General features: G+C 45.7%; 1 protein-coding gene across 1 annotated transcript in view; it reads right to left on the bottom strand.

Annotated features, from left to right (window-relative positions):
* Positions 1-676: 676 nt before the first annotated feature.
* The window catches only part of Fndc1 (fibronectin type III domain containing 1), a 91490-nt gene continuing 70669 nt past the window's right edge, over positions 677-21497 (bottom strand). Inside the window, exons 19-26 of the mRNA XM_085685466.2 lie at positions 20207-20350; positions 17643-17873; positions 14018-14126; positions 9130-9209; positions 6988-7017; positions 5433-5594; positions 4411-4533; positions 677-1420 (exon numbers count right to left, since the gene is read on the bottom strand). Of these exons, the coding sequence (XP_085541592.2) occupies positions 1305-1420; positions 4411-4533; positions 5433-5594; positions 6988-7017; positions 9130-9209; positions 14018-14126; positions 17643-17873; positions 20207-20350 (995 nt within the window). The 3' untranslated portion in view covers positions 677-1304. The remainder of the gene's footprint in view (positions 1421-4410; positions 4534-5432; positions 5595-6987; positions 7018-9129; positions 9210-14017; positions 14127-17642; positions 17874-20206; positions 20351-21497) is intronic.

The following is a 21497-nucleotide window of genomic DNA, read 5'->3' as shown; positions in this document are numbered from 1 at the left end:
CAGTCAGGAAAGCACATGAGAACCCAAGTTCAATATCCAGGACCCACACAAAAAACTGGGTATGTATGGTGTCACATCCTTGTATTCCTAGCACTGGGCAGCGGGGAGGTCAGAGACAAGCAGATCCCTAGGGCTCACTGGCCAACCATCCCAGAATAATCTATAAACCCCAGATCTTGGGGAGAAACTTCGTCTCAACAAACAAGGGGGACAGCTCCCGGAGGGTGATGTCTGAGTTGATCCCTGGCCCCTTCGCACACATCCACATGCCTGCATGCAAATATGCACACAAGCCTACACACACACACACACACACACACACACAGAGAGAGAGAGAGAGAGAGAGAGAGAGAGAGGGAGGGAGAGACATGCATACACACACACAGACATGAACACACACACACACACACACACACACACAGACACGCACGTGCGGACTTCACCAAAGGTAATAAAGTCATTTGCTCCATGATATTAAATGACTGGAGGAAGGCATGGGTTGCTGGTAACACTGTTGTTCATCAATGCCTCCATCATGGCCCAAGTCCAGCAGCAACTATAGAAGCACGCATACCTTTGCACAGAATCTATATTCCGCAGAAAATCTATCCCCTGGACACCTCAGAAAGATATTAACAGACAGAACTTTTGTCCGCATAGTCGTCACACATTCATCTAAAGAACAAATAGGAACTTAGCAAGTTTAATCAATATTCTTGATGAGTGTAGATATGCATATGCATATATACATACACATATATATCAAAATTGAGAATTTACAAATAGGATTTGAAGCACCTAGCCCAGTGGTGGATAAGTCTTTAGTGTAAATCTCAAAGGGAGTGTGTTTCTTTGGTAATTTCAGTAATTCAATTCTACTTCATACAGACAGGTGTGAAGCTTAAACTCAGCTGCTTCAAAGACGAGAAAAGCAGAAAGCATTCTGTAAAGCAAACACAGCACACCGGTGCCGTTCCCTGGAGATTCTGGAGTGTCCAAATTTTGTGCCGGAAGAGTCTGGAAGTCACACTGGATCTGCTGTTAGGTTGATGTCTCTGGAATGTGTGATTACAGATAAGGCGTGAAGAAGAAGTTTCAGCAAAACCGAATTCTATTTATAGTCCAGACCAAGAAATGTGGCCAAATTCTGGCCGAAAAGGACCAGATGCCCTGTGTCCACCCTGTGGCCTCCTGATACCCTGGGGCATTGGGCTTGGAACACTGTCTTTCTCTTGCCCATAGTCCCTAGTGCAAGTAAGTCAAGCAGGCCGGAAGGGTGAACTTGCAGAGAGCTGATCCTGTCGTTACCACTTTCCTGGGATGGAGACTCCACACTCGTACCAGCCCACATAGTAATAGGGGGTTCCAAAACCAATGTTGCCAAAGCTGACAGGCTCCTGGCGGTACTGGCGGTAGTAGCCTGGAAAGGCAGTGGGAAAGAAAGAGAAGGAAGATGGTCAAAGTAGCTGACGGGAAACATCTCATCCTGCAGTCTGGGTGTTAGTTGTGAGTACACTGTGCTATGTGTCATCATAATAATAGGTCTACCCCAAGCATGTTTCACGGGGGATAATTCAGATCTTCTCTCACTCACCACAAAAGAATGTGATTTTAGCCAATCACTAGTGAGCACTCACTGAGCAGTGTACTCTGAATAGCACTCATTCCCATCCTGTTCTCTGAGGTCAGAGCTTCCAGCTTCCCAGAGTTGCTCAGCTCAAGATTTTAGTCCCAGAACCTAGAGTAGACTTCTGATGCGGGAGAATTGTCTGTATTCTGTCAATCATATTTTAATAAAACGCTGATTGGCCAGGCAGGCAGCATAGGCAGGAAAGCCAGACAGGAAGTAGAGGTGGAGCAAAGAGACTGGGAGTATTCTGGGAAGCAGGAAGCTCCCTCTCCACTCCTACGCAGACCACCAAAGAGGCAACATGTAAGCTGTCACACTGAGAAAGGTACTGAGCCCTGTGGCTAACATAGATAATGATAATGGATTAATATAAGTTACAAGGACTAATAAGAAGCCTGACTTAATGGGCCAATCAGTTTAAAATCTTATGGAGTCCTGTGCAGGATTTTCTTTGGGATATGCCGGCTATAGGGTATCGGACGGGACAGATACCCCAACAAGCCGGCCTGCCTTGCTACAGACTTCTAGAACTATCCAGAAAAAAAACATCTGAGCATTGCTGACTCCTTGATGTAGAAGGATGTTCCAGTAGCCTCAAGATGTTTTGGGGGGCTTGATGGCTCTCACATTGACCATTGTAATGCCCTGTCTTCCCTGTTCCTCGAGGCCAAAGCACAGGATGCAAGAAATGTTTACACTAACCAGCTTAGCTTCCCCTGCTCTGCCAGCCAGAGGGGATTAGTTCAGAACCTTGTTTCTGTCTTTGCTATGATAATTTCACCTGCTAAGGAGGGTTCTCACAGGCACCCTGAATTTCCTTCTATCTGTCTGTCAGAGTTCCCAGCTCGGTACCCCCTGCTGAAAGCTCCTGTCACTTGGCACCAGCGGCTCAACACCTTGATCTCACTCCTGGATGGGAGGGGGCTCTCCACTTCTGGGGCAAAAGTATTTAACCCTGAATTAAGTTGAATAAAATTGGACATTCTCCCTGAGAATGACTCGAACTCTCTGTCTGTGTCATATGCGTCTTGTGTTCAACCCCTAGGACACTATAGAGCTCGTGAAAGGTATGAAATCGTGGTCCATACCGGGTGGGTGGTGATGCAGGACCCAGTGGTGTGGAATGACCGTCACAGACCATTATTTACTTTATTCTTGTCAAATAAAGGCTAGCTTCCACTGTACCTGTGAGCATGTTAACCAGCCATGGTTAGTACCACGACCTTAGCACTTAGTCACAGAGGAACATGATAACACAGGACTGAATCAGAAGCAAGGCCATTGCAAAAGCTGAAAAGATATGGGGTATATATTGAGATGAACTGAGCTGGCTTACATGACCTAACAGTACTCTAGACATTCCCACTGAAGCATTGTTAGATGAGATTACAATTTAAATCAGCAGACTAAGAAGATTATCTAGTCTTATTTTCCAGTTGGCCCCACCTAACCAGGTAAAAATCTTAACCAAAATGATGATTAAGTCCTAATAGAAAGACTAGAGAGGAAGTGGAGGAACTGTGCCACTACACAGCCTCTGTCAGACTTGCAGAATAGCGTGAAATCTTCCCACATCTTAGTTTTTGTTCCATCTACTGCAGGTTGGAAATGCCACCCTTCCCCACCCCCGCATCTACAGTCACCTGAAGCATTTCTCTATAATAAATCTAAGAAGTGAATAAATAACATTGGTTCTTTATTCTAGATGAAAGATTCTAAATATGCTTATTTTGCTGCCTGTGTATTTTAATTATTAGAAAATGGGTAGCTCATTGTGTTGATATTTTTGTCAACTTGACACAAGCCAGGGTCATCAGAGAGGAAGGAACTTCAACTGAGAAGATCTTTCCATCAGACCGTCAGCAAACCAAGCAAGCCAATAAGCAACACTCTTCCATGACCACTGCCTCCAGGTTCCTGCCCTGCTTGAGTTCCTGCCTTGACTTTCTTCGATGATAGTCTATGACCAGGATGTGTGAGCCAAATAAACCCTTTCATTTCCACATTGCCTTTTGGTCATGGTATTTTATCACAGCAATGGAAACTAAACCGGGATGCTCGTGTAAAGTCCACATATTTTTCCACAATGAAGAACTTGATAGATCAGCACATCATATCCTGAATGTACCACATCACCAAGAGTTGAGTGTACGATGGAAAGATGCTGGACCCCTTCCAGCTGCTGTTGGTTTGCATGGAAGGCCGGGCTCATCTGTGACATACTACAGTGGCTAGCTTTCGTGTTCCTACCTCACAATGCATCGTCAGAGAGCTGGTGCCCTGATCCTGAAGCCTCTTGTGGTGAGTTTCATCCTTACTCTTCACTCAAGTTGAACTCCGCTGTTCACTGTTCATGTTCATCTGTGTTGTAAGATTCCACTCATACTGCTCTCCTAACAACCTAAATTCATATGCTCACAAAGAACATAATCCCTTGAGAAGAGGACAGCCAGGTGGCATAATCTGTTGTCATTTACACATCGTATTGGCCACCGTTGTTCACACAGTTGCTTGCTCTTCCTGGAGACAGAGCTTGTTTCTGAGAAGAGGGCTGGAGTCTTATATAATATTCCTCTGTATTCCCAGTTTCTCAAGGCCACATATGGTGGCAATACTTTAATTCCTCAATTCCTTATTTTTACCCTTTTATGATCCAAAGTGCTTACAACATTAATCTCTAAATCGTAGATCAAAGGCAGAGCTCCCGTGTATTTTCTCATCATAACAATTTTCCTCTCCCACCCACCCACAGAATAAGACAGCAGCTTTGCCCTTCTTACCTTGAATAGTGGGGAGGGCTTCCACATAAGACTGAGGCCCTGTTCTTCCATCCAGATGTGAATCCACAAACTGACAATGGTCTTCACCTCTCCCCCAGCTGTCTCCAATGCTGTAGAATGTGTCTGCGTGAGGGTATATCACAGGTCAGTGACTACTGGAGAGTGTCATAGCTGGCTTACAACTTAGAACAAGCACTGGAGACTGTTTGAATTATTTAAATCATGTGTCCCATAGTTTCCACATCTGAAAAATGTTTGTAATGGCACAAATGCCATTAAGTGTTGTGAGAAGCCCCCAAGATCTTGTATACTAAACACTTAACGTATGCTTGTATATGAACAATATAGGCAGCTCCACCCTGCAAACAATGGACCTTTTAATCCTCAGCTTTCAAGAGGAAAGGAAGAAAGACACGGTAGAGGTTAGAAGCCAGTCCTGTCTGTATAATTAGAAGAAACTTCCCACACAGCTGCAGGCACGAGGTACTGTCCATGGTGCTGAAGCACAACTCTGGGTTGGACAACGCTGTTTCCCACACTGGGATCCCGAAGATGATTGCACAATCTCTCCCAGAGATTTTGAAGGGAGAGAAAATGGGTGGAAGAGATGAATGGAGACACACAAAGATAGAGACAAAGATATAGAGATAGAGATAGAGAACGAGAGAGAGAGAAAGAGAGAGAGAGAGAGAGAGAGAGAGAGAGAGAGAGAGAGGATGAGATGAAGCAGATAAATCTCCAGAGATGGGGATGGGAGGGAAGACTTTGATTTTGACAAACCTACCCTTTCTAGCAAGAAAAATAAACAAATTAAAAACTGATAAGGCCAGTTGGTTTTGTATTTAATCCACCAAATGCAGTGGGCACCTATGTATAAAGCTAGCCATCCCAAAGCGGAGTCTACAAAACTGGTTTGCACCACAGTCCTCACAGTCCCAAACCTCAGACATACCCTAAGGCATCTGCTTTCCGAGTCAGTGCCCAGCAGAAGTTTAGCACAGCCACCCACGTGTCAGACCTACCTTTCAGGTTGTCGCTGAGGTAGATCTTATACCTTAGTGAGTTACAAAGAACAACTCCCACAAACTTTTTGTACCACGTCCGCTTCACATACTGCCGACCATGGCAGTCAGTGTTGCTGGGGTCATGCTTGAAAGCAAATGGGATCCAGATGGGCTCACCACCTTGACAACACAAAACACATGCTCTAAGGTACGGTGGGTTCTGGGGGTTATCAGACACAAACTATCAGAAAACTGGGCATTTCCACTGTGCCTACCTTCCTCTTGGGGCTTCTCTGAGCAAATGTGCATGCATTATTTATTTCCCCTTTCTTATTCAATACTAGAGTACAACTGGGGTGTTATGGGTTAGTTCTAAAAATATCTCCCTAAGGCTCACATGTTAGAGGCTTGGTCGGCTTCTCATGGGCTATGAAGAGATTATTGGGTCAAGCGGGTTCTAAGGTCATTGTGGGTTAACCCATTCACTGATAGACTCAAACCTGAGTGAAGAGAGGCCTGGGGAAGGATTCAGGTAACCAGAGCATGGCTGTGAAGGGATCCCCTTCTCCCTCCCACCTGCCTGCCTGATGTGAAGAACAGCTTTGCTGGTATACCTTCTGCAACAAGGTTATACCTCACCTTAGGCCTAGGACCGAGGGAGCCAGGTGTCTGTGCTCTGGAATCTCCAAAACCATAAACCAAGACTAAATCCTTCTCCTTTGGTTTTCTTGGGGTTTTTTCATGGCAACAAAAAGCTAAGTATCACATTTTAAAAACCCTAGAGTGTTTAAGATCTTGTTATTTTAACAAAGGGTTCTCATTGCTAATGACAGATGTAAGCCTCAAGGAGAAGCAGCTATATTGGCTTATTTGACCCTTAGGACAGGCCACAGGACTCCAAGTCCCTACACCTAGAGTCCTGCTCTTTCGGTGATTCTTTGTTCCTGTTGAACTAGAAACACAAGACTTACTCAGTTGTTTGGTTGGAGAGGGGCATGATACACTTGCATACTTGCATTTTGTGACATTTTCATCCCATTAAACCACATAAACCAAGCGCCTATTTTATAGGTGTTGGCCTTTCCATCACAGCTTTTCATAGATGCCAAGAGCTATAGTCCTACTAAAGCATTTCCAAGTCATTTTCTTCCACAAAGAGAATAGAGGGTGGATGAATCAAAGTTGTCAGAAAAAAATTCACACAGATGTAGATATGTGCCACTGTCTCTCCCTGAGGGCCGTTACAGTGACTGTACATCTCACATTCACATCAGTCTGTGGGTCGTCATAGTGACTGCACATCTTACAGTCACATCAACCTGTGGGTTGTTATAGTGACTGAACATCTTACAGTCGCATCAGCCTGTGGGCCATCATAGTGACTGCACATCTCACATTCACATCAGCCTGTGGGTCGCCATAGTGACTGCACATTTTACAGTCACATCAACCTGTGGGTCGTCATAGTGACTGCACATCTCACATTCACATCAACCTGTGGGTCATCATGGTGACTGCACAGCTTACACCCACATCAACCCAAACATCAGAATCCTCAAGATGAGAAACTCACCTGGTGGCCTCACAACAAGCAGAGGATTGTCTGTGGATGAAAAAGAAATAATTGGTTTTGTAATGTACATTACAGTTGTAAATATGCTGAAACGCTGACTATAATTAAAAGAGCTAACCAAATTGGAATAGAGAGAAAGTAATGTTTTATCAGATACCAAAGTTTCCCATAGGTTTCATTCTGTAAGCATTTTCTCTTGAGAAATACTCTCGGTCATCTGCCTTGTTTTTGACAATGAAGCTGTGAGTTTCTGGGAGAGACAACGTTTTGAAATTGTGTGATATAAAAGCAATCAGTGCTTCAGACTGGTAGGATGGTTCAGTAAATAAGCCGAACCTGACAACCTGGCTTTCACCCCAGGACCTGCCTGGTAGAAGAAGAGAACCAGCCCTTGAAAGCTGCCCTCTGACCTCCACTGTGGCCTGCATATACATGCTCTTACATCCACACTGTGGTGTTCACACTGTGATGTGCACATGCATGTTCTCATACGCACACTGGTGTGTACACACATGCTCTCATATGCACACTCTGGCGTGCAAATCCATCTCTCTCACATGCACACCATGGTATGCACACACACATTCTCTCTTTCTCTCACTCACACAAACACACAAATGTACATTCAAAACTAGAGAAATGAATCATGTAAAAACTTCATGATCAATTCTCTTGTTTTTAAGCTTCATATTTAGGGAGGTCTGGTGATTTCTCAGAAGGTTCTGTATACTATAATATTACACGCAATTCCATTCTTCAGTGTTTACCCAAGAGAAGGTAAAATACAAACCCAAGCATTTGTATATAGACACTTATAGCATTTTTGTAATTAACACACAATAGAAATAGCTTCAATTGCAGCAGAATGGGCTGAATGGACATTTTGTGGTGCTGCTGCACAAAGAAATACAGACCAGTGATGAAAGGGAAACGAAGAAGTAACACACACAGTGCGTGGATGATTCTCACAGAACCCGGACATAGGGCTCTACACTCTAGTAACACACACGGTACATGGATGATTCTGACAGAATCTGGGCACAGGGATCTACACTCTAGTAACATACACAGTGCGTGGATGATTCTGACAGAACCCAGGCACAGGGTTCTCCACTCTAGTAATACACACGGTACATGGATGATTCTGACGGAACCCTGCACATGGGTCTCCACTCTAGGGCACTTATGTCAAATACTAGATGCTGTGAACTCAGTAGAGAGAGCAGAGGGTGCAGGACAGCAGGAGGAAGCACCTGGTGGTGACAGACATGCTTCCTGTCTGAACAGTGACTGGGACTAAATATAACTCAAAATCTACGATATTTATTATTTTGAAACTATCTGTGCTTTAGCTTCAAAAATCACTTCCAAGAGTATGAAACTTGCTTTTAAAGAAATTTTGCTTCAGAAAGAATCATTTTAGGTGGTGTTGGGCTCAAACCCATGCCTTCTGGTGCACTGGGCCAGCACTCTGCCTCATGTCCCTGGGACCCGTGCAGGAACCTGAGAGCTTTGCCCTCCAGCACTCCAAATGCAAGGACATATGGGATAGTGTATTAAGAGAGAATAGAAGTTCAACTCTGTGTGTCACAGGCATCTCTGTCCCTTCGTAAAGGAGATCCTAGATGGAGACGTGGACACCTGGAGAGACAGCTGTCTCCCATGTCATCTAAGGTGAATGTTACCAGATGGAGACTCCTGCCTATAATGTCGGGACTCAGTAGCCTGAGACCAGCCTGGACTAGATAGTCAGTTCCAGGTCAGCCTTGGCTACTTTGTTGCAATAAAACCAAAACCAACCAAATAATAAAAATCCAGCAACAAAGAAAGCTCTGAATCTATTTTATGCCAATGAGTCAAATCTATCTTTAGACTGAAAACTAAATTGGTTTTTCCTCTCATTAGAACTTGACCTCAGTTCTTTTCTAACCTAGAAGAGGTGGGGGCAGGGTGAGAAGTCGGGGTGGGGGTGAAAGGTGGGGGTGGGAGATGGGAGATGGGATACTTGTTTTATTAAGAGAAACCTGATCTCACCCAGCAGATAAGATATTTTCTTGTCTTAATTTTCACTATACCAATAGCCATCACTCTCATCATTTATTTCACTTTTCAAAATCAAAACAAAGAAGAATGTACCCATACCTGATTCTGTAACAAAGGAGACGGAAGGGCTGACAGGCCCATAACCATGAGGGTTTTTGGCTTGAACTTTGAAGTAGTATCTGAAATTGAAAGAAAGCATCTTTTAAAAGAGAAATTGATTTGACTTCTGAGTAATGAGACAGATTCCTAACCTCCCAAGCATGCCTCTGTAGAAACTCTAGAGTCTTGCTTGTCTGTTTTTACACACAGATACACACTACCACCACCACCACCACACACCACACACATGCACACACCATACACCCATACACACCATACACACACTACACACAAACACAACACACACAGATCACACATATACCACACACACACACCATACACACACTACACACACAAACACCACACACACACAGACCACACACACACACAGACCACACACACATAGACCACACACACACACACACACCACGCATACACACAGCAGGTCATCCTCATATATTTTTTCCTAAACTTTTTCATTTTTGATGATGTCTTGAAATAGTACAATTAACACAGCCCAGGCAGGCGGCTGATGGGGATGGAATAGAAAACAAGGCTGATAGCTGCTCGGGGTACATTTCCTGGATCATACAGGTAGGCACTGGGCATCTTTCCCAGCTCATCCCTTAAAAACCCGATTAAGACTCCGTTGCCAGTATAAACTCCAAGAAAGAGGAGCTGGTCCAACAGCACAGAGTAGAACTCAAATATTAACATCTCAGACTCCATGGTGGATTCAACAATAACGTGACTAGTAGGAAAGTACTCTTGTGTCCTACAAAGATTTGTCACTTGTATTGGTTTAATAAAATGCTGATAGGCCAGTAGCCAGGCAGGAAATATAGGTGGGCAACCAGACTAGGAGAATTCTGGGAAGAGAAAAGGCTCAGTCTGCAGTCACCACCCAGATGCAGAGGAAGCAAGATGAGAATGCTTCACTGGGTAAGGTACCAAGCCACTTGGCTAAACATAGATAAGAATTATGGGTTAATTTAAGTTGTAAGTGCTAATTAATAATAAGCCTGAGCTAATAGGCCAACCAGTTTATAATTAATATAAGCTTCTATGTGTTTTGTTCGGACTGAATGACTGCAGGACTGGGTAGGACAGACACTTCCGTCTATAGGGAAGGATGGCTAGGGCTTATCCTTCTCATAAGAACTAATGAGATGGTCCTGCCTTGAGCTTTGGCACCTTCTGGAAAGAAAAGCCTGTTCAGGAAGAGGAGATGGGGAAAATCTGAGGAGAGAGGTGTTATTGCACCATCACAATTTGTCTCAGAACAGAGAATATTCTTGGAAGCATAGTTTGAGTTGGCTAGTCCATCAAGAAGGAAAAGAAGTCCCCAAGCATCTTACTTTGCCAATACTGATGCTCGAAGAAGAACTGGGGATCAGCACATCAGCTGGAACCTCCGCTGCTAATTCTGGTGACTTCTCTCTCTGCAGTTCCACATAGCACAAGGCTACCATAGGATCTGTGAATGGTGGCTCTAGGAACCATAGAAATAGCATTTTCTTCTAGTTCTTGGCCAGAAGGAATGTCTCACTTAACTGTCTCAAAATTCTTGGCCTGGTTAAGTCAGGCGCACAGGTGCATGTGCTGATTAAAAGACAGCACAAAGTTTTAGGGAGGGGCTGTTTACATATGGTGGGTACCACTGACTCCTGGCCACAGGCCACAGGCCACAGGTAAGAACATCACACAGGCCACAGGTAGGAACATCACACAGGCCACAGGCCACAGGTAAGAACATCACACAGGCCACAGGTAGGAACACCACACAGGCCACAGGCCACAGGTAAGAACATCATCACGGGCACCTCTGGCCTCACAGCACACAGAGACATTCTCCTGTGGTCTGACTGAAGAAGAGAAAAGGCACTTGGTAAAACCTAAAGTTATTCACATATTGATTCTTTTCACTTCAATTCCTCAAAAAAAAAGATATGCACAATTAAGAGCACATTTCCAAATCTCAATGGGCCCAGCAGTGTGTGTTTCTTGATTAGTCACACTCTCAAACAGTGGCTGTGGAGAAACTTAGGAAAAAACTCCAATGGCAGTTCCAACGGTGGGTTGGCACACATCATTCATTCTAGTTGAATTTTGCAAAGACTTTTTTCTTTAAAGAGAAGCCACTTAAAAATTAGAAGTGCTATCTTTGATCAGAAGCACACGGGACACCTGTGCTGTGTAGCTCCTCACATCCCTGATGGGACTGCCCTAGAGTTCTTATACAATCTTTCTACTGTATAATAGGATTTTAAAATATACAGACTCTGAGGAACTATGGTCGGGTCTTTGTTTAGTTAAAAAAAAAATTAAAAAACAAACAGGTTATGCTATAAGCCACCAAGGCTCACGTTTAGACTCTGGCTTCTCCTATGGGATGATTTCCTGTCTCTCCTGAGGCTCTAAGGCTGGTTGTCAAAGGCTCTGAGCACTGCGGTGGACTCCCAAAGAGGCTGAGTCTGCACAATGGGTACCAAAGTTTTCACAGCAACTTAGGATGCTGCTCCATGTGCGGGGGGAGGGGAGGTTGTGGGGGGGGCATGAGTTCTGCCCATTGTATTCACACTGCTCAGACTGTTTGCAGCTGCTGTCCACAAGGGTCCTGAGGAAATTTGATGAGAGAAGGTCCTATACTATATCCTACCTGCATACTCCATCCCAAGAGCCAACAGCCCTTGTTTGCTCAGAGGAGGCAGAAGAACCTGGGCACATGGGGCAGATGGAGCCTGGGAACACGGGGCAGAAGATCCTGGGTGCATGGGGCAGATGGAGCCTGGGTGCACTGGGTAGATGGAGCCTGGGTGCACTGGGTAGATGGAGCCTGGGCACATGGGGCAGATGGAGCCTGGGAACATGGGGCAGAAGAACCTGGGTGCATGGGGCAGATGGAGCCTAGGTGCACTGGGTAGATGGAGCCTGGGTGCACTGGGTAGATGGAGCCTGGGCACATGGGGCAGATGGAGCCTGGGCGCATGGGGCAGATGCAGCCCGGTACTGTCCATCTTCCTCTCACCCTCATTCTCTTTTGAGACTTTCCATCTTCCTAGAACATTTCAAGCTTTGGGCCCCCCTCTTCCTGAGGCAATTTTGCCTCACCCCACCTCACCTGACCTTGCTTGTTTGTTCTCTGGCTTAACTGTTGTGTGCTTTAGACCTAACTTTCTCAGAGTCTTACCAAACTAGGCCTGGGTTCATGAGAACAGGGAAGCCCCTATTATGTACTCTCCCTAAACTTCCTCAAGACACTGACTATGGAAGTCTATATCTGTATTGTTTGTCCTTCTTAATATCTGTCCTCGTCTTAACACAATAAACCCCACGAAGACTGTATACTTTATGAGAACTCCGTCTCGTTCATCCCCATGCCCCAAACCCTGGCTCGAAATAAACAGGAAGAATCGCTTGAATGAAGTTTGGACTCAGAGCCGTGGTCAGAACAAGGACATCGCCACCTTATGCCACCATCACCTGGCAGTCAAAATGCCAGAAATCCAGTATGGCAGCAATATATATGAAAAGAACATTGTACACAGGCAGGGGAGGCAGGGCAGGGAGAGGTCAAGAGACAAGGATCCAACTTTTGCTGCAAGTGCTCATGTGGCAAACCCACCGGAAGGCATCGCCCAGTATTTTGATATGTCTGGTGGCAGTACTGTCGACGTAAGAAATCCCTGCGCACAGAAACACACACACACACACACACACACACACACACACACACACACACACACTGACCCTATTTCACCTGATCATGTTGCTTTTATTTCCTCTGATTAACTTTCATTGCTGGTCAACATTAATTTCATTAGAAAGGAATGAAGCATTTTCTCCGTTCCCAGATTTGTTGCTTCATTTCATTTGCCAAATCCTGCAATTCATAACAGTTTATGGAAGCTTGGTTCCAGTGAGCCTAAATGGCACATTAAAATGTCACAGGGAGTGCTCCCAGCTTTGGGGACGTCTCCTGGTAGCAGGGTGCTAGCCAGATTCTGTCCCTTCTAGTACATATCTGCTGCATTTCTCTGCCACTCTGCCTGTGGCAGCTCCTTGGAGCTTTTTCTGCAAGCCTGCTGGCGCTATACAACAGTGTGGTGCTGTGGCTATCTGGATCCTACAGGCCCATTGATGTTGTGCAATTGGCCTTAGCAGGAGTACCTGACCACAGTCATGGAAATGCTATAAACCAGGAATTCCCTCCACCCCATGCCCAGCTGCCCAGACAGTTAGTTTACCGGCACACCACTGCCTGGTCAAGGCATGTTCAGTAGGTCACTTGTGTTCATCCAGCAGGTCACTTTCTGATAGTCATACCTCCCAAACCAGGTGATACAACTGAAGAATACAGCCACGCACTCCCATGTGAACCAGATTGCCAATTTCTTACTGAGTGCCATAAACTTTGGCTTTGCAGAACCACTAAGCTCTCATCCAGCCACTGCTCAGTGATGGAGACACACATGTACCCTTTACTAATGCATGCAACACACCTTTCTAGAAAGTACTGAACATCTGCATCACAACACTTAAGTGTCAGATAATTAATACATTTGACAAAATACTGTCCCACTAATGTCACACAGCAAGGTTGTATTAAAAACTGAATTAATTCTCTTCCAACATATAAAACAACATTCCTTCCCTCGCGGAAGGTAATGCTTGGGAAAACAAGAAATAAACCCACTTGTTAAGTAATAGCTACAATACATGAAATAATTTCTCTTAAGTAAAAGGCATGGTACATGATAAGCCTTCATTGGTGTCCTGTAAGCTAAAGGAAGAATTCAGGGAAATGGTGAGACTTTGTTTCCAAGCAAATACTGTGACCAGGCTCACAGGTCCGAGTGTATCTTTGTAAGGGAACGCTGTATCATACCTTGTGTTTGGCTTCAGGTTCTCAATGGGCAGGTGGGTCACTGACGAAGTCTGTGTTGACCATTTGTTCCTGATGAAGTCCTCGTAAGAGGCACTGTAGACCAAGTACCCTGGAAACAGGAAGAGGGAGGAGGCTGGTGAACATCAGGGAACCAGCCCTAGTTTGTTTTCCTGATGTTCAATAAACACCATGACCACCAGCAACTTGGGGGAGGAAAATATGTATTCCACTTTACACTTCCAGGTCATACTTCATCATTAAGAGGAAAGAAACTCAAGCAGGAATCTGGAGCAGAAACCAGAGAGGAATGCTGCTTACCTGCTTGCTTCCTCCTCTGTTTGCTCAGCTACCTTTCCCAGACAGCCCACACCCACATACCTAGGAATTGTACCACCCACAGTGGACTGGGCTCTCCCACATCAATTATCAATCAAGAAAATGTCCCGCAGCTGTCTCTATGGGCCAACTGGGTAGAGGCAAAGCCCCAGTTGAGACTCCCTCGGATAATTCAGGGCTGTGTCGAGTTGACAGCTGAAGCTAAGAGAGAACCAGATCACAAAGAGCTATGACAGGGAGGGGTAATGCATGCATACAGTGAGGACCTCAGGAGAGCAAGCATCACCGTGAGACAGGATGGTACACCTCAGTAACTTCTGGTGAACCCAGAGAAGAACGAAGTGGGGGAAAATCAGTGTTCTGCGCTTAGTATTTACTAAGCTAGACTCAGACAAATGTCCTGTTTTCTCTGTTATATGTGTAAGATAGATAGATAGATAGATAGATAGAGATATAAGAGATATAATACATGTGTGCATGTATAGATAGATAGACAGACAGACATAGAGAGCAAGAGAGATAGATGATAGAGATAGAGAGATGATTGACAGGTAGATGATAGATGGATATAGATAGATGATAGATAGAAATAGACACACAGAGAGAGAGAGAGAGAGAGAGAGAGAGAGAGATGATAGATCATATATATGACATGAAAGTAGCAGAAAGTGAGATTAAAGGGGGAGGGGAGAGGGTGAATATGGTCCATGACACATTGGAATGAAAATGTGATTCTGCAAACCATCACTGTACAACATATATGTAAGTAAGAACTCAAAGGATAGCCAAAGCCCAAGTTTCCAGGTAGAACTACACAGTTGGCCTGTACATGAAGTGAAGAATACTGGCAGTGAGTCCCAGGCATGTGGCTGTGACTGAAGATTTACAGTGACCCTCACTCGTTGGTCATCATTCATCTACGATTTCCCGTTGCTGACCTTGATCTAGCTGTTTAAGGATAGCAGTCGTGTGAGAGAGCTGAAGGCAAAGAGTTTAAAAGGAGATTTTTGATAGACTGTCATATGTGCTCACCCATTTTCCGGTTACGGCAGTGGGGTGGTGGCTCAGCAGAAAAGAGCATCTGCTGCACAAGCATGAGGAGCTGAGTTCAGATTCCAGATGCACGGAAAGAGGGGAGTATGGACACATTCTTCCTATCTTCCCATTGCTGGGCAGAGTGTGGGCAAATGCTTCCTATCGCCCCATAGCTGGGCAGAGTGTGGGCACATGCTTCCTATCGCCCCATAGCTGGGCAGAGTGTGAGCACATGCTTCCAGTAACCCCATAGCTGGGGCAGAGTGTGGGCACATGCTTCCTATCGCCCCATAGCTGGGGCAGAGTGTGGGGACATGCTTCCAATAACCCCATAGCTGGGGCAGAATGTGGGGACATGCTTCCTATAACCCCATAGCTGGGGCAGAATGTGGGCACATGCTTCCTATAACCCCATAGCTGGGGCAGAATGTGGGCACATGCTTCCTATAACCCCATTGCTGGGGCAGAATGTGGGCACATGCTTCCTATAACCCCATAGCTGGGGCAGAGTGTGGGCACATGCTTCCTATATTCCCACTGCTGGGCAGAGTGTGGACACATGCTTCCTATAACCCCATTGCAGGGCAAAATGTGGGCACATGCTTCCTATAACCCCATTGCAGGGCAGAATGTGGGCACATGCTTCCTATAACCCCATAGCTGGGGCAGAGTGTGGGCACATGCTTCCTATATTCCCACTGCTGGGCAGAGTGTGGACACATGCTTCCTATAACCCCATTGCAGGGCAAAATGTGGGCACATGCTTCCTATAACCCCATTGCAGGGCAGAATGTGGGCACATGCTTCCTATAGCCCCACTGCTGGGGCAGAATGTGGGCACATGCCTTCCTATAACCCTACTGCTGGGCAGAGTGTGGGCACATGCCTTCCTGTAACCCCATTGCTGGGGCGGAGTGTGGGCACATGCCTCCTATAACCCCATTCCTGGTGCAGAGAGGGGACACAGGAAGATTGAGGAATTTATGGTCACCACCCTAGCTAGCTCCATGTTCAGTTCCTGTCTCGAGAGAATATGGTGGAAAGTGATAGATCCAGGCATTTAGCATCCTCCTCTGGCTTCCCTACATACAAAACACATGTACCTACACACATGTGCACAAACACCTCACACACATGAGAGATGGGGGGGGAGGAGAGAGAGAAAAAGAGAGAGGGAGAGGGGAGAGAGAGGAAGGAAGGGAGAGGAAGGGAGGGACGGAGGGAGGGAAGGAGGGAGGGAGGGAGAGAGGGTCTCACTTGGCACACACCAAGAAATGAGCATCCATCAGTTATGCCAAAGACTCAGGTCCCTCCTCACTGACACTTGCCCCACATCTGGCAGGATGCATGAGGACTGTATTTCCTGGTCCCTTACCCTGGCTCTCGGGCCCCTGTACAATTTCTGTAAGAAAAACCTAAACTTTGAATATTCTTGAACATTGTCCTTAAAAGACGATGTGGGGGTCCTACAGCAAAATCACTGGCAGTGTAGAATTACACGCATGACACTTGGGATGAACAATGTTGATCTCTAACCTCTGACACTACCCGTGCCATTGAGAGACACATCCACAGCCGACATGTGTGCCTTCCTCGTACACAGCTCACAGGCCTGGGAAGAATCACCCACAAAGGAGGAGACTGTTCGCAGAGCTCATCAATTCTCTTTCTGTGGGAACTCAGCCCAACAGACTCGTTCTCCACTGCCATCTTGGCAGGGTCACAGAAACTCATAGGGACCTCACAGGCCAAGAGCCAGAGAAGAGCCTCAAGATGCTTAGGGTTGTTCCACTTTTCCCAATGCCCACAAAAGGAATTGGGAAGCACCCAGGCTGTCGTGGGAGCAGCCAGCAGCACAGAAGAAGGAAACACTCAGTAATAATTTGATAGAAAGGTTTTCATCATCGTCTCTGACAGGATTTCGGCTAACGAGTAGTTTGTGTGACTATTTTCAGGATAATAGGTTAAAGATAGAATGATATTTATTTTTCCTGTAAGGAAACAAGTCCCAGCGAGATGACGTATTATCAGCTCAAGGTCATACAAACCAACCTGGAATTATAATTCAGGACTCTGGCTTCCAGCCTGTGTTCTTTACTACTCACAGAAAAGTCTCCTACTTACCTGTGCTCCCTGTGTCACTGAAAATGATGTCCGTCTTCTCCACTTTACCTGCCCCTTTGTGCATCCACCCATTCGCCTCTCCTCTCTCAAACAGACCTGTGGGAACGCTGAGCATCTGCCTAGGACACACCTGTCACCACGTCCCCAGGGATGGCTTTGTTCCAGTCCACAATGACAAATGAGTGGCAGCCTTCCATGGCAACCACAGTGATGTTGCGGGGAGCATGCTGAGGAGGCAGGTCACTCTTCGTCAGGTCGTTTGGAATGAGTTCATCCAGGCTCTCCACTTGGAAGTGATCCAGAGCATCCGTCAGGGAGCACGGGGCTGCTGGGTCCTTACTGAGGTATGTCACATAAGGAGCTGGAAAAGACAGAGATGTCCAGTTGGAGTTGGTTTGTTGGTGGTGTTGGGGGTTGATGGGGGAGAACAGAATCATAGCATGTGTTCCTTGGAATCAGATCCACAGCTTAGCCTTTCCCTGCCAAGACTCCAGAGACACCTGATGCTAATTCGAGAGCACATCCTGTGGCTGTGGAGATGGCCCTGTGGGTAAAGCACATGCTGCTCCAGAGTAAGGGCCTAGTTTCAACCCTTAGCATCCATGTGACGGTGGAACAGGCATGGCCACCATCCATAATCCAATACTTGAGAGGCTGAGACAAGGGACCCCTGTGGTAAGCTGGCGCTAGCTAGACTGTGATAATTGGCAAGCTTTGGGTTCAACAAACAATATTGCCTTAATAGATATCGTGAAGAGTGAGCAAGAAAGACACCCAACACCAATCTCTGTCCTCTACACACGTGTGCCCACACCCATACAAATAAGCACACATACACACATATACATAAGCAGAATCAAAGAGCAATCCCTGCCTCTCATAAAGCTCGAAATCTGATTGTTACAAAAAGGTCTCGTTGCCCCATCAACACTGATGACTACAACCTCAAAGTGATTTAGAAAGGTCCTCTGACTACAATTTGATGTAATATAAGCCTCCGGCATTCTTATGCCCTCAAATTTGGAAATTGTGAGTCAGTTAGCTAGTCTCCCTCATCGTATTTCATTCCCTCAGCCATCTTAAGACCAGAGAACCATATGGCAGCTTCAAGCTTTTCCCTTAGGTGGCCTCCTGCAGAGCTGTGTGAACCTCACAACCCTCTCGGACATTTGGGTGCAATGCCAAGGTTCAAGTGGCCCTCTGCAGCACTATTGCTTAGTTTACTGCTCTCACATTTATGGCATGTTGAAACCCTTCCTGCCCACATGATTACAGGGGCTACAGGAGACTGGGAATATGCCAGTCATAACTTGGTACCCCATCACAGCTGAGGCTCCTGGTATGAGAATGTGCTCACGAGCCAGGGACAAACAGGCTCTCTCTGCTACCAGCCCACATATCTCTGACTATGTTCTAAGAGAAGTTAAGAATGCCAAGGGATTGACATTAAGGATTTGTATACCCAAGACCCCCAAGTAATCTTAACGGAAATGACTAGAAATTTCTGAAGGTGTCTTGGTTTTTAGAAGCAATCTGCGGAAGGGCTAATGACACCACTAGATGCCCCTTTCCCTCTTAGCTGTGCTGCAGCAGGGGAAGTGAGAGCTTAGTGGACTCTCCAGGCTGCTGGAACACCAGGCAAACACTGGCTTTAGCCCCAGGAATGCTGCCTCAGCCTAATGGGTTTGCTCTTTCCCTTGCATGGTGAGACGCCCAGTCACTGCCTCTTGGCTGGCAAGACTTCTTCTCTGCTCATGGCAGGACATTTGTTTTGGAAACCGAAAAGTGTGGTGTTAATCTAGGCTGCTGCTTGTCTCCACTCAGTAACGTATTAATCCAACTGTCTCATTAATGCAGTTCATCAAGGGCATGGGAAAAGATGGCTTGGGAAGGGACTAGAGCAGAGTTCAGCTGCGTAGAATCTTCCATTGAAATTGTTTTAATTGCTGAGAAAGAAGTGGAGAGAAAAGAATTTCCAGATCCCAATTCTATGAGGTTGATGAAGTTGGAGACGGTAACTGCCGACAGGGAGTTTTGGCTCTGCCGTATTGTCACCGCTAGTGACAGCATTCACCAAGCTGCACTGTTCAGAATTTAGGAAACTGTGCTGCTTAAAGTCCAGCCATCTTCAGAAGACTGGCCACAGGACAGGGAAGATGGATCCATGGGTATGAATGTGTGCTTTACAAGCATGAGGACCTGAGTTTGGATCCCCAGTGCCCACATTAAAAACTGGACATAGCTGTGCATTCTGTAATCCAGGTATTGGGCGCTGGAGACAGACAGATCCTGCAGTCTCCCTGGCCAGCCAGCCTAATAGAAATACTGAGCTTCTGATTCAATGAGATTCTGCCTCTGTCTCAAGGGATCAAAGTAGAGTGTGATGGAGGAAGGCATTGGGCGTCCTCTGGCTTCTGTGTGCCCATGTACAGGCACGTGAGCTGGCATATTCATAGGTACACACTTGCTGAAGTCCTCTGTTGAGCACTCACAGGTCTCTGGTTAGTGCAGACTTTTGCAAAGTAATGTGTATCTAAGTAAAATGAGCTCACTAAATTACCTCAACTGGAAATTTTACCCCAGGGAAACATTTTTTTTTAAAATATACCACCTTAGCCAGGCCAAGGCTTAGTTACGCTGCCTTCAAAGTCAAAAGTTAAAACCAACGTCTCCGATTAAGAAAGTGACATTCACCCACAAATCGTTTCTTTCCAGCCAGATCGAATTCTTGCTCTGGGAAGGAGCTAACAGTGCCTTGCTCTGGGATGACCTTCGGTGTGGCAGCAGTGGTCGAGGGTGTGATGGTGGTCGGGGGCCTCGTGGTCTCAGATCCATAATCTGAAAAGATATACAGTCTTTGTAATAGGGTGCTGCCAAAAGTGACACTGGTTACAATCTAAGGATATTTAAGATTCAACTGTAAACCCACACAAATACACACACACAAACAACACACCCAACCACACCATTCCAGACTATCCCCTATACCATACACTAATACACACATACTTACTTTTACATATATACACATGCATATATATTTATCACACACCACATGTATTGCTATACTACACCCACACACATAGACAGCACATATACCACACATATACACAGATATACACACACAACATGCAAATATACAGATGTTACATATAGGCATACACACAACTGTAATATATAATATTACACTCACCACACACAAAGACACCTCCCCACACAACACACATACACACATATTCTCCTCCTGCACACACAGACACACACATACACTCTGAACAACCGCTATACGCAGCTGCATATTAAAAGTGAGAGACGAGAGAGAAAGAGAGAGAGAGAGAGCGAGCGAGAGAGAGAACAAAAGAACACAAATACCCACAAAAATGAAGTTTGGGGAACAGAAACTAGAGACCTTCAGAAATTCCCAGACTGTGCTCATGCCCAAGTCTAGTCCTTACCTGAATTTCTTCTCCTTTTAAGGACATTAAAGATCACACCAGGGTGAGAGAGATGTGTCAATGTCTCACTTACTGCCTAAGCAGGACCTGGATTCAGTTCCCAGCACCCTTAGCAGGTGGCTCACAACCTTTAGCACCTCCAGTTCCAGGGGACCTGACATCCTTTGGCCTCCATATGCACCTGCACTCATGTGGTCCTTATATACTCATACAATACACATATGTGCACATGAATAATTATTGAATAAGTATAATACAAATAAATTTAAAAATCACATCAGAAAATAGGTTGAAATAATAATAAAAAAATCTGTTGGTGTTGGAGAGATGGACGGCTCTTGCAGAAGACTCAGGTTTGGTTCCCAGCACCTGTATCAGGCAGCTCACAACTGCCTGTAACTCCAGCTTCAAGGGATCCAGCACCCTCTCCTGGCCTCCAGAGGCACTGCACTCATGTAGTACACACACACACACACACACACACACACACACACACACACACTCAGATATAACACATACACATAAACTTT

This window comes from Myodes glareolus, chromosome 1, assembly GCF_982192425.1.
Source record: "Myodes glareolus chromosome 1, mMyoGla1.1, whole genome shotgun sequence".
Classification (NCBI taxonomy): Eukaryota; Metazoa; Chordata; class Mammalia; order Rodentia; family Cricetidae; genus Myodes; species Myodes glareolus.
Note: the sequence above shows the minus strand (reverse complement) of the source record. Positions and strands in the feature narration are given on the sequence as shown.